Source organism: Blennius ocellaris, assembly GCF_963422515.1.
Source record: "Blennius ocellaris genome assembly, chromosome: 22".
Taxonomy (NCBI): domain Eukaryota; kingdom Metazoa; phylum Chordata; class Actinopteri; order Blenniiformes; family Blenniidae; genus Blennius; species Blennius ocellaris.
In genome coordinates, this window is record NC_137671.1 from 15312110 (window position 1) to 15326293 (window position 14184).

The following is a 14184-nucleotide window of genomic DNA, read 5'->3' on the forward strand; positions in this document are numbered from 1 at the left end:
AACCTGGGCTCCTTTTTGAGCAGCTATTGATTGAGGCTAATGGGAGACTTTCTTCATGGCGCTTAAACTTCAAACTAAACAGATTCTCTTTAACCAGATTCCATAATAATCCAGTAGAATTTCAGAAAAGCGTAGAAATAACTGTAATATATTAGAGTTTTTTTAATGGACCTGTAGCTTTATCTGGATTATACATATTTCTTAAACTGGCTTTGATTATTACCTATAAAGTGAAACACAATTTCAGTTCTGCTTTCATTCATTCATTCATAAAAAAAAAAAGCATTTTGAAATGAACCTGGAATGTATAACAAATTGTTGGCGTCTTTACCTCATATGAACTTACCTGCAGGCTAAAATTGAGTTTCATTTCATGCGAGAACAACTCCGCCAGACAAAAGCCGGGACTCTAAATCAGATGTTAGTATAGCCGTGGTACCATCGTGAGACAAATCCAGCAATTTGAGGCTCCTTTTGAGGTCGCTGTGCTCTGTGATCCACTCTGTGCTCGTACAGCCGCCTTCGTCTTAATGAAGAGCCGAACAGCTCGAGAAAACAAATAGATGCTTCACCTCGTGTGTGTGTGTGTGTGGGTGTGTGTGTGTGTGTGCTCGATACGGCGCTTCATTTCATCTTCATTAGCAGTGATCTCAAACAATGAGCAGAGGCTGCAGCCAAATCCTCTGCACTAAAGTAGAAGAGTGTGACGTGTCTGGATTCTGCAGTAGCATGAATATTATTAGATCACATTAGCACGATTTCCCGGTAAATTAAAACTGCATTAGTCTGAGGCCCCGTTTACGCAACATTTTTGGGTGAAAACACGTCGTTTTTGTGTTTTCGTTTCAGAAAAGTTTCACATTTACATGGCGACGTTTTGAAAACGATGAAGTTACCATGACAAGCCACAAGTAGGCGCTGTTTGTTGTTTCTGTCAGGAAACTACAGGCATGCTTGCAGAGAACAACACGCTACAGACATTGACAGACGACCACGTTGGATTGTGATTACGTTGATACTAGAAATAAAACACCTTTTTTTTTTTTTAAATCTTGTTTTGTATTTGTGTTTGTATTTTAGTTTCACACTATAGAAATAAAATTGTGTTTGTATTTTAGTTTCACACTATGGATTTGACATGTCTAGTATGAATTAAAAATGAAAGAAAACGCAAAACAAAATTCCAAATTGTAATATTCACACACACACACACACACACACACACACACACACACACACACACACACACACACACACACACACACACACACACACACACACACACACACACACACACACACACACACACACACACACACACACACACACACACACATACACACACACACACACACACGGTTGGGTAGTAACGGATTACATGTAACGGCGTTAGGTAATTAGGATACAAAATTTTTTTACTAATCCGTTACAGTACATAAAAAATGTGTAATCTCATTACAGGTATAGTAAACTAGAAATGCAACCGTCACATGATCCGTCCACTGGCATTGCGACACTTCCTGACGCTTTCAGGTAAAAACATTGTTGTAACCGATGCGTTGCCATGGATACTGCAGCCAGCTGCTCCCATCACTATGTTTTAAAGTGGGAGGAGTCTCTTAACCTCTCTGGACAATGCTAATGACGCCTCCCATCAGGGAAAGTGTTGTGAACGTCTCACCTGAAGAAACATCTGGTAGATAAAACCTGCTGACTTTACTGAAACACACCTGGACTCTGTCAACTAGTTTTATTAGCTCATAACCTGCTAGTAACCTGCCAATACCAGTACTGGTGCTGATGGGAGGAAGACTTTCTCAATACGTTTAGAGGATCTCATGTTTTAGGGATTTATTGGGGCGACATGCAACATAACTTTTTTTCATTTTTATTTTTTTAAGTCTGTTGACTGAGTAGCAGGTTGTTCAGTTATTATCAATCAGTGGTTCATGCTGCCAGATACAGTCTCTCATCAAACATTCACCTTTAGTCCGGAGAAAAACATTTAAACCAACGAGGAAACGGGACGAGAGAGAAAGCGAAAGAGAGTTTTGACATTTTCTTAAATAGAAATAGTTTTGATGACTAACACTTGAATAATTGAAAGTTTTATTTGTATTGTGGTTTTGATTCTTTAAAAATAAATAAATCAGTGTTCGACACCTGATTGGTTACTGAGTTTTGATTTAGTTCAAAACTTGTTCAGTGTAATTTGTACCTCAGACGTGTCAACACACTGAGCAGACGACACGTTCTATTCTTTCTTGTCTTTAAAAAGTAGGTATGTTACTTTTTTTATTTTAGTACTTAGAGTAAATTACTGGTTACATTTTTAAGCTCTCTCTCTCTCTCTCTCTCTCTCCTATCAGGGAGAGAGAGTTTTTTTTAATTCAAACACAAGTGTAAACATTGTTGCTCCAGATGGATCTTCTTCAACCATGACACTACAGTTCCTCCACCAGGGGGCAGCATGTCACATCAAATTTGTTATTAGATCAATACTTTGGGGGTAATTCTGGATTTAATTTCCTGTGAGAGCTTGCGTGTGTGTGTGTGTGTGTGTGTGTGTGTGTGTGTGTGTGTGTGTGTGTGTGTGTGTGTGTGTGTGTGATGCCACACCTGAGACAGCGGGGGTTCGTAGAGGTCCAGCTGCAGCCTCTGGACCACATAAGGGAAGTCGGCGGCGTGGAAACACACCACATCTTTGGTAACTCGGTGAGGCTCCTTGCTGCAACGAGGAGACGAGACGACGTGACGTGACGAGCACTGGGAAACACGGCGTCCGTGTCGCTGCTGGACAAAACGGCCTCGGTCCCAGACTGTGTGTGTGTGAGACGCTCGCCTCCTCACCTGTCTGCAGCGCACACCGCCTTCAGCACGCCCACGGCGGCCGTGGTCTCGCGCTCGAAGCCCTGCCCGATGTGGTCGGCGTGCGCCCGGGTCCGGTCCTCGAACAGCAGCTCTCTGGGCTCGCTGGTCCTGGGCAGCGACTGCAGCAGGTTCTTCACCTCGTTGGTGGAGCTGAGCGGCGGGACGAGAGACACAGGGACAGATGAAGGACCGGCACAGTCCACGTCTCTCGCCGCTGTCTGAATAAAGCAGAGCGTGAGGAAACGTGGACGGGAGGCTCATTCTGTGTTTACGGTCTTGATATATTCAAATAAAACCACACACACACACACCAGACCGATGCTGGTGCTGTTGTTGTTCTTCTTGATGAAATCCAGATGTGTCAAACATCAGGAGCAGAGAGAAACATGCAAACTATTTCTCGAGGTTGACCTTTAATACTGGTTTACTATTTTGTTTGTTCATTTTCTGTTCATCGTTTCCTTTAATATGTTCCAATTTGATCTGAAATCATTCTCACAATTCAGAGGTGCTTTTGTTTTCCCCCACGAAACCAAATTGTTTGCTTTGAGAATCAAAGAGAAAAGAAGCGTCTTTCACATTTGAACAGAAAATATTTTAGTAATTTTTTCAAGAAGCTTGAGTCAATTTACGTTTTTAAGAAAAGAACCTTTATTGTATATATGGTTCCTATAATGTTTCCTTGTAAATAATGTGTGTTGGGTTAACGTCAATTTCATTCTTTCATTCTACCATGAGTCACTATTCAACCTTGTACATATTGGTGTTTGAAATTACTGTAATTTTTATTATCTTAGATATTTTTTTCTATTTAATATATTCTAATCTGTGAGGAGAAACTTGTATACACTAGAATTTAATATTAGTGTAATTTTTATTCTGTATCATTTGATATTTCCCTATTCATCATATTTTGAACTGTGAGGAGAAACTATTCTTTTCTATTTAAATTGTGCTCGGTCGGTGGCTGGATGCTTTTGTACCATTGGTAGTGCAGATTGACGTCACCCTGAATTGTAAATTACATTAATTTCATGTTTTTCAAATCCCATCCTTGAATTAAAAAAAATAGACTAACAGGGCTGTGAGTTAGGCGAATAAAAAGTGGATGATTACACACTTTCATTCAGTTAATATCCAACACAAGTGGATATTTTCAAGGATATTTATTATCAGTATGTGAGCTGTTTCTCTTGATGCACCAGTGATTTGATATCCTGTTAAAATGCACGATTAAAAAAGAAAAGCCAATTAAAAAACAATGCAAATCAGCATCCTCCTTGTGTGTAAAAACTACATATTGAATAATGGAGGATAAGAAAGGTATAAACAAACAAACAAACAAACACACACACGCTGAGCTTTTGAGCCAAGCATCAGAAATGAGCTGCGTTGCCAAACAATGGAAGCACTGCAGTCAGCTCACCACTGGATCAGTGACTCACTGGAGCTGCAGTCAAACACACACACACACACACACACACACGTAAACACACACACATACACACACACACGGTCTGTGAGAGTTTCCTTGGAGAGCGTAACACACAGACAGAAAGAACCGTGCGTTCATTCATTCAGAGACGAGAGGAGAGAGCATGAGCTGGTGGGAGAGGAAGAAAGAAGGAGAGTGGAGGGGGGGGTGTGAGAAACACACACACACACACACACACCCACACCCCCGAGCTGACAGTAATAAATGTAAAACCAGGAAAGTGAAACAGTGGAAGGAAAAAAGAGAGAGAGAGAGAAAAGGAGAGGAGTGCTGAACGAGCACATCTCGAGATACTGGAACAGTTTTTGAAAATCTGCTCTTTAAGCGAGGCCTGCAGATGGCCGGCAGAGGGAGGGTGGAGGTGATGGAGGAAGACAGCGGGGTGGAGGATGAGGGGATCGGACAGGGCAGGAGAGGAGAGGAGAGGAGAGGAGAGGAACACCTCAGGTGACGCCACCGCTGCTCGTCCACTGCCTGGACTTGGAGACATTTTGCACAGGAAGTTGGATTACGACGGTGTTCAGTTGTCCAAGATAACAACCAAGGTGAATTGAGGCAATTCAGGCCACATTGAATTAGTTTAGTTGTGCCTCTTCAAGCACAAGTAGAAGGAATTAGCAGAGATAATGAAGATGCACCATTAGACAACTAATTACTGGACTGTGTTCCTTTCCTGAAGTTGTTGTTGGCTTGTCGTACCACTGTTGTTATTCCAGAGGTCAACATCAGGATTTTCATTTATGTTCTGTTTCTTTACATCAGTTTGAGAACAAATCATTGATAATGCCGTTTCCTTTTATCACCAGTCGTTCGTGTCGTCTTACACTTTAATTCAAAACCTATGGGCATGATTCTCATTATTATTATTTTACTTCTCCACACAATTAGTCCTCTCCTTAAAGAAATAGTGCCAATATTCACTTTGAACCTTCCGGCTCATACTAATGAAAGCTTGTGATTCTTGACTTTTTGTGTTTGAAGCAGCAGGTGTCAGACACGACGCCAATGTCCCGTGGCGGCCCGGCGTTCTTTACCACGTCGCTTTTTCCGACCTTGGCCGATGGTTCTTCCCGTCATCGCGGAGCAGGATTCCCCAAGCGCTCAACTGTTCGCCCGGTAATGGGGAACGTGAGACCTGATAGTTTCACCCTACTGATGATCCGTCGTTGCCACCGTGACTCGTCCTTCCATTGTCTAACTGCTTCGGGAGCGTCGCCGTCCCGCTTTTTAACCAGCGTCGCCTCCGACTGCTGCTGCTGCTGCTGCTACCGTGCAATTACTGCAAGAGTGCTGGAAGCGCGGCGCTCCTTTCGCTAAGCAGCTGAAATATTTTGGTTTCCTCTTCCTCGACTGACCTCTATAATCAAGCTGAATTCTCAGACTGGGAGTCTCAGTTCTGGCGGGAGTGCACTGCAGCTTGACCTTTTCACTGAAACACTGAAAAATAGAAGCAACGCTGCAAAGAGCCCCCCCCCATCCCCCGGAACCTGAGTTTCACATGTGGTCTGGGTGATATAGACCAGTGTTTTTCAACCTTTTTGAGTCAAGGTACAGGAAAAATCTGGAGGCACACCACCACCCGAAAATGTTAAAATGTGAAACTCTGTAGCCTCTATTAACAATATAAAGTCTTTCTCATCAAAGTTTTATCAACAGCAATCAAATAAATACAGAAAAAAAGTATTTCCCAATTTCTTTTTTAAATTGTGACTCCCTCAGTGTGAAACCTGGACCTGATGGATGAAGAACTGAGATCCTGGTTCACATTCTTCCTTTTCTAAAACTTCTCCATCACTGTCACTGACACAGTACTTTGATACAAGATGGGAGCAGGAGGTGGAGATTAACCACACTGACGACTTTCAGTTTTGATTTCAACGGCAAAGTTCTGCGCTGCCCTCTAGTGGTGAAGAGTATTGATACATGATTACTCTGCAACACACTGTCGGCTGTGAGAGCAAATGTTTTTTTGGGTCCCGTATGAATGAGGACCAGACTCGCTTCATGGGATTCAGAGTTGTCGTTGGAGAACGCCGGCAGTTTTTTTTCCCCCCCGAGGTTTGAATGACCCACGAGCAGATTTGGCCGTCGAGCTGCTTTCAGAGATTGTGAAAACAACAGCATGTGAGCTCGATAATACATCAGGAAGAGGAGGGAGCAGAAGACCGGTGTTTGGGCGAAAGCGGGGAGAACGAGAGGGAATGATGGAGCGGGCAGATATTGAGAGGCACAAAGAGGACAAGGACAGAGAGAAGCGCCGAGGAGATGAATGATATCATGAGACAACTACACTGTGGAGCGTTGATCTCATTAGCTTACAATTGTTTTAGATTCACAATCAAATGACTAGATGCGGGGGAAAAAATCCAGAACAACGATCAAATAGTTTGACTGTCATTTTCTCTCTCTTTCAGAAAAAATTTAACAAACAAACAAAAAAAACAAACCTATTCGCACAGGCCCAGCTGTTACGCAAGTGTTTCTGACAGCCACACACACACACCGCCACACACACTTCCTTCAAATGCTGTCAAGTCGCTCTGCACCACCAGGGACAAGCTATGCACCGACGTGAAACACAACATGAGAATTCAAGTGGGCAAATAAGACAAATACAAGGAGAAATCTGACGTTTATGCAATTTACTGATGAATTAATCCTGAAGTTCATCAAACGGCTTGGACTCCAAAATGTCAACAATGTAATGCGGGTCTCTTTAATCCGGCCATCTGTGTGTTGTACATTGTTGTGTGTTTGGCCGGCTGCCTCAAGAAGAATCTGATGGAATAACGAACATCTCACACACACACACACACACACACACACACACACACACACACACACACACACACACACACACACACAGAGAAAGCCTGTGTGTGTGTGTGTGTGTGTGTGAAGCCTCATGTGGGCAACAATGACAGTGACACAGGCGAACAGAAGGAGGGGTAATTGTCTCATCCGGCTCTGCTCGGCGACAACAAAGCCTCACGCTGCTCCAGCGGCTGCTGCTTTTAAATCAGCAAGTGTGTTTTCAGGCCGCCTTTTCATAAAGCGGCACCTCGCGGGCCGGCTCACCCTGGCACACCGACACGCGCCACGGGACTCACCGTTTCCTCTTGAAGGGAGACTTTGGTATGTCGGCTACAGGGATCATCTGCTCTCCTGGTCTGACCCACATGATGGGACCGTCGTCGCTCTCCGTGGGGCTCACGTCCCTCAGGCTGGAGGCCGTCCCCCACGGGAGAGTCCGCTGGAGCCACACACACACACACACAGAATAAAATCACTTGAGCAGTCCCAACTTCTCTTTATGTTTGAACTAATTCATCATTATTTATTCCAGAGATTAAAAAAAAAACAAAAAAACAACTAAGTTTCATGCAACCCTATTAAAACTTTGCACTGATGCTCCAGATGCGGTTGAATCTGAGCCAGAGGAGGTGTGTCTTTTGATATTCAGCCGACAACGCCGCTCCTCCACACTGCATGCAGGAGATTTCAAGTGTCAACACAGAACAGTAAACAGAAGACAAGTGAGTCACTGCTGCATTGTGGGGACGGCGGTAAACACAGGCGCTGCTACACACACACACACACACACACACTTCAGCAGAGAACAACAAAAAATAAATAAATAATTAAATCCCCAAAAGTGTACTGTGGCCGATCTGGACTGTCTCAATATGACACAACGGAGATTTTAAATGCACTTTCATGGTTTTACTCTGTCGTGTTTCCAGACTCACCTTGATGAAAGGCGACTCCTCCAGCATGGTGAGAAACTCTGGGAAATAATCGCCGACCTCCTCGTCCACGGCCCCCACCAGGCTGATCTGCCTCATCGCCCCGGCCCTGTAGGTCCCGTGACTGTACGTTTTCTTCACCTGCAGCAGCGACACGTCAAACGCGCCAGGTTACACGAGGCCTCGGCCAAAGAAACTCCACGGGAGGCAAACTCGTATTTCAAACAATTCGGGATGCGTTTGAGGAGAGCGTGTGGAAGAGCGGAGTCTTCATGTTGCCATGGCGGCGGAGGAGTCGGGAGTGTTCGTGTGGCTCTGAGCACCGCTGTTGTGTAAACGGACGCCCAAAACAAAGACAAAACTTTTACCGTTTTCGTTTGAAACCGTTGCTTTTCATACGGAAAACATTATTAAAAACACTCATCTGGTATGAAGACAGTCAGGTTAGGCGAGGTTGTTAAATATGGCCTTGAACATTTCTGTAATATACTGTAGGCGATGGTATGTTGCATTTTTTTTTTATTCCACTAGATCCCCGAGGAACAGAAAACTCAACTCTATTTTACCTGGAGGGGAAAAGAAAAACACCACATGGTAGCAGTAAATCATGACATAGTGTCAAAATAGACACCGTGTGTGTGTGCGTGTGTGTGTGTGTTTTCACTTCATGTTTCGGCCCCAGCGGTTTCACTCAGACTGTTTGCTGCTTCTCACTTGGCTGCCGGAGCGTCGTGTGTGTGCATGTGACTGTCTGTAACCCCGCTCTCAGACCCTCAAACGCCTCTTTGTGTGTGCAGCATGTGGCCTCCATGCTGTACTCCTGGCTAATCGGTGTGTGTGTGTGTGTGTGTGTGCGTGCACGCTGGCCAAATCCTTGGCTGCATGCCTCCGGTGAGTCACCACTTGACAACGAGGCAGAGATAAAGGGAGAGAGAGAGAGACTGGATGGAGGAGAGTGTGGACACACAGGAGAGAAAGAGAAAGGGGGAAGAGAGACAGATGGAGGGAAGTGGAGAGGAGAAGAAGGAGCGAAAGTTGAGGAGGACAAGCTGTCAAAGAGGCAGAACAAATGCACGGGAGACAGAATTGGAAGGATAACAATGGAGAGGAGGATGAAAATAGCTTGGATTTAAACGAGGGGAAATTAAAACCATTTTTCTTTTAGGCGTGTTAAAGAGAAAGTAAATACATGATAAACGCCGGTGGAAGATGGAGATGTTAAAGACAGAAAAACAAGGAAGCATTCTGACAGGCTGGGGGGGGGGCGGGGGGGGGGGGGGGGGCAGTGAGGAGAGCAGGTGAGGGAGGACAGGAATAAACCAAGAGGGGAATAATAAACTGTCAGAAGACTGGAGGGAGAGGTGCTGGGGAACTCCCGGGTGCATCTTTGGCCAGGAGGGCAGAATCCCAAACAGCTACTTGGAGGCCAATCCTGGAAGATTGTGGCACACAGAGCTGTATTATCAACAACTACTGAGTGGGGGGGGGGGCGCTGCAGGTGCATTCAAAGAGGATAGAATCATGAAAAAGACCATTTTAAGTGAAGCTCAGTCACGGTACATTAACAAAACGAGCTTCTTGTTGGTGTTTATTTAATCTATTGCAAAATGACTAAAGCGGTTCATCACGCCGAGCGGCACACGCTCACTGCCGTTCAGTGCATCTCGTCTCCGGACACGACTTTCATGTCCTCCGACGGCTGAAAGCTTGAAATACCCGCTGCAAATGTAGCAACACACAACTTTAAATAGTCTGACTGAGTCGATGACCTACATACTGAGGGAGAGAGGGGGGAAAAAAAAAAAGTGATTGTGTGCTCACGTCTAGTCAAAACGCTTACAAGGAACTGTTGGCTTTTCCTAGCAACAGAGCACGAGGTGTGTGTGTGTGTGTGTGTGTGTGTGTGTGTGTGTGTGTGTGTGTGTGTGTGTGTCTTCCTCCATCACTGAAACTGTTCACAAGTGTTTACATCTGCATAATTTAACAGCTGAATAACCTCGACGTTTGTCTACACAGAGAAGAGTCTGTCACGATCACCCGAGGAGTATTAGACTTACTGCTTCACTCACACACGTGCAGCTTCTCCATAATAAATGAAGGCAAACGGGGGGGTGGGGGGGGGGGGGGGGGGGTGACGGGCGTCCTCCGAGCTCCTCTCCCTGCCTGCAAACGCAGCGTTTCACCCCCCCCCCTGTCCCCGCGTCCCCCGTGGGGCGTCTATTAAATCAATCCTGCTCTCCTTTCCGTCTCGCCCACTTGTTAATTCGATAAGTTTCCCGCCCTTTCATCAAGTCGTTCCTAATCCTCTGTGGCGCCGTCCTCTCGCCCCCCCCCCCCCATGTGACCTCTCCCTGACCCCGGAGCCTTCCTCTCTTACCGGCACTGTGGGACTGAAACCTGCTGCAATAAGTCCATTAGTCTCTCGCTGCGTCTGCCTCACATCACAGAGGACACTGTTGTTTTATGGCGTGCTCCCCGGCTCCCCCACACTGACGTTACGCACGCACAAACAACAAAGTTCTCGCTTCTCCGTCTTCGACTAATCTGCTCCCAAATATCCACAGCTTGACTTGTTGAAGAGGAGCCGGAGAGCAAGTGGGACGACGTCGGGTCCAGACACACACAGCGAAGGAGGCGTATTCAAATAATTAGCGGCGGAACGGATCGCCGTTGATCCGTGAAGCGGAGAGATTACGCAGTGCAGCGTGAATGAACTGTAGATTAACCATAAACCCTGTGGAATGCACGTTTACTGCCGCCGCTCCTTCACTTCTGAGGGTTTTCAAATTCTAAATGTGAAAAGAACATGTGGGCAGTGACACAATAGTTGGAAGTATTATTATTATTATTATTACTTAACTACATGTGCATTAACATTTAGCAAGTAGTCAACCTTACACTCAAAAGTGTAAAATGGTGACAATTAATTCACTTTTTCTTCTCTTGGTCCATAACTGAAGAGTATGATGAGATTAACAGCCTTGGGGTCGCAATTAATACTCGCGTTGTGGATGTGATTCTTGATTTCGCTCAATTTATTGCTCATTACTACAGACCAGTGATGCAGGATATCAGGTGAACATATGCAATAATGTCTCGTACTGTCATAGCAACAGGGTTTTCAACAAAAAAACACTGACGCAGAAGATAATGTCTCTGAATTGAAACTCGTTCATCCCAACAACATGCACTTCTTCTGTCAGCTCAACAGTTTAATTGTTACATTTTTTGATAATTGTGAACAAGTTATATTCAATTGCTGTTATATTATTATTATGATTTTGCAGAGCATGAATGCTCAGTGCATGAAAATGTAATTAACCACTATAATTATGACTACATTTATAAGCCTCGAGTTCAAAGGTTATGGATTGAAGAAAGTTGTTTCACCCACTATGGACCTCATTTCACATGTAAATACAATGTAATTACATTATTACGTATAAAGTGATAACGTTTATAAAATTACTAGGTAGAAGTGATTGATCAGAATTTGGTGCTCCTGGAAGCACGACTGATATTTGGCGTTTCGTCAACATAAAATCAAGTGTTTTACACAATTCAAGTCATATAAAATGAATGCATTTCATTAATTTGGTGCATCCATTCCAGGAATATAAACCTCACTTCTTTTGAGTATTTAAATGAGTTTACTGTGTCAGTAAACTCAAATAACTTTTGTTTTTTGTTGTTGTTTCCCATTAGGTGCCCTTTTTGTTCCACCTAATTTACATATGAGGCGTAGCTGCAGATACTTTTCGACGATTACAGAAGCCGCAACGTGAGCAGCGCTTCCAAAGGCTTTGTATTAACCGTCTGATGTTTGGAACGTCATTATTAAACCCTGACTAAACGAGAAAGACCCAAATTACCTCGCGGTCCAGGCACACGGTGTATTGACTGTCAGGCTGCACTTGCCCTGAGAAAATGGAGTGCTGTAATCTTCCATAATCCTTACCAGCACTGAAAATGGCTCCAGACAGGTACTGAATACAAATACAGCCACACAGCCAGAGCAGCAGCGGAAAAAAAAGCAACTTTTGGTGCCTGCAGTAAGGTTCTGAAGATCACAAACGCTGCCGTGTCACCCGCCCTTCGCTACCCGTCACTGTATGCAGGTTACTGCTGGGCCAGCCTGCCAACGCCGGTTTTTATTGAACAATACATTAAACCTTTGTGAGGGGAAATAAAATGCATTGCACGCATCTGTATATATCCCCCCCCCCCCACCCCCAGCCTGCTGCACACAACACAAGGCTCAAACACAGAAGCAGATGGACGAGAGAGAGAGAGAGAGAGAGAGAGAGAGTGATGGAGACGCACAGATAGGAAAGAGAAAATCTGCGAATGATGAACCACTAATGTGGCCGTGTACCTGTGAGCGTGTATGTTATCAGTATGCAGGCTCACATCTGGGTGCGCGCGTGCGTGTGCGTGTGTGTGTGTGTGTGTGTGTGTGTGTAGACAGTACGTCTACTTCCCAAGGTCACTGCCGAGAGAGCTGTGGAGGCAGGAAAAAAATTAACAAGACCAGTGGACAATGACGTTAGCCCTGCAAAGAACATTACTCTTAAAGGGACAGCCGGGACGCAGGCCTGCAGGGGGGGGGGGGGGGGGGGGGGGGGGGGGGGGGGGGGGGGTCAGGACTAAATTTAGATGGTCGAGGTTTAATTTGGATGTGATTCGGTCTTAAACGGTGTCGGACTCAAGCATGTGTGTGGCGTCAAAATGAAAAGAATACACACAGGATAACATTATGAATTTTTCATTGGAGGAGAAGAAAAAAAAAAAAGGGGGGGGGGGGATAGCCAGAAGGAGAATGATAGAAAGCATAAACTGATCTACCGCAGTAGTACCACTCACACACACTCACACACACACACAGTGTGTGATAGCTGCTGCCTTGTACTCACATTGGAAAAGAGCAGGCAGGATCTCAATATGAAGCCACTCGGGAGGTTTGAGGCAACAAAAGGCTTTTCATTAGTGAACTATAGACATGGGACAACCCTCATGAAGAGGTCTGACTGTGTCGCCGTGCAGACCCAGAGCCAACCCCCAACACACACACACACACACACACACACACACACTTCTTGTTTTTCCAGTTGTCCTGAAAAGGTTGTGTGGTACATTGAGAGCGAGAGGCTTCACACTGCAGCTGCTGCTGCACTCCTGCCTCTGAACATGGAAGAAGAAAACCACTTTTTGTTGCTGGGTTTTGACTCTACCGTGACGGGCTGTGAACCTGCCACCTGCCTGACAGCAGCCGTCTCTCTGCACTTCTTACCTTTTATTCCCCCTCCAGTCAACACTTTTCTCCTTTCATCACATTTCACTGCCGGCGTTTGTGTCATTTTTAACTTATTCCCCCTCTCTACCAATTATATTCTCTCACATCAGAATCCACCCCCCCCCCCCCCCCCCCCCCGGATGATAGAGCAATGTTGGGAGTGGAGCAATGCCCAGATGAGCGCTGTACACACTTCACCAGTTGTTGATAATGTTGTCATTTACCCGAAGAAATCCACATAAATAGCAAAAGCTGTTTAATGTTGAACAGATGGAGGCAGATGCTTCAAACAGATGGTTAAAGTCAGTGGAAGCTACTTTTTCGTGTACCCCGACAGTGTTTTCTTAATGATCTCCATCGTGTTCTGAGTGCGGCGCTGAACAATTCATCAAATCAAAATTCAGAAGGGTCCACATAGAAAAGAAGAACAAAAAAAATAAAACTTTTGTGTTTGGCGGATTATTTTTGATTCATTTGCTCACTTGTCTTTAAAATGGTGCCACAGTGATTGAGAAGCACGCATTAGTGGGACGAGCACCGTTTATGTTACAACAAGGTGTCTGACCGTCACGTTTTTAAAAGTGCGACAATGCAGGCAGGCGTACGCAAATTTAAAGCACCGACGCACTCAAATCCCCTCGCATACAGAGAGACGCTGCAGGTACCCAACAATAACAATGTGGCACGGCGACGCAAAGCGAACGGGCTTATGTAACGAGATGCTTCCCATTAAATGATGAGGATTTTAACCAGAGCGCAGACTGACTGTCACAATGCGT

General features: G+C 45.0%; 1 protein-coding gene across 1 annotated transcript in view; it reads right to left on the bottom strand.

Moving 5' to 3' along the window:
* The window catches only part of LOC308146714 (uncharacterized protein), a gene marked incomplete at its 5' end in the record, with an annotated part of 38413 nt that overhangs the window by 4957 nt on the left and 19272 nt on the right, over nucleotides 1-14184 (bottom strand). Inside the window, 4 exons of the mRNA XM_080518617.1 lie at nucleotides 2620-2728; nucleotides 2851-3021; nucleotides 7477-7619; nucleotides 8116-8253. Coding sequence (XP_080374743.1) covers nucleotides 2620-2728; nucleotides 2851-3021; nucleotides 7477-7619; nucleotides 8116-8253 — 561 coding nt within the window. The remainder of the gene's footprint in view (nucleotides 1-2619; nucleotides 2729-2850; nucleotides 3022-7476; nucleotides 7620-8115; nucleotides 8254-14184) is intronic.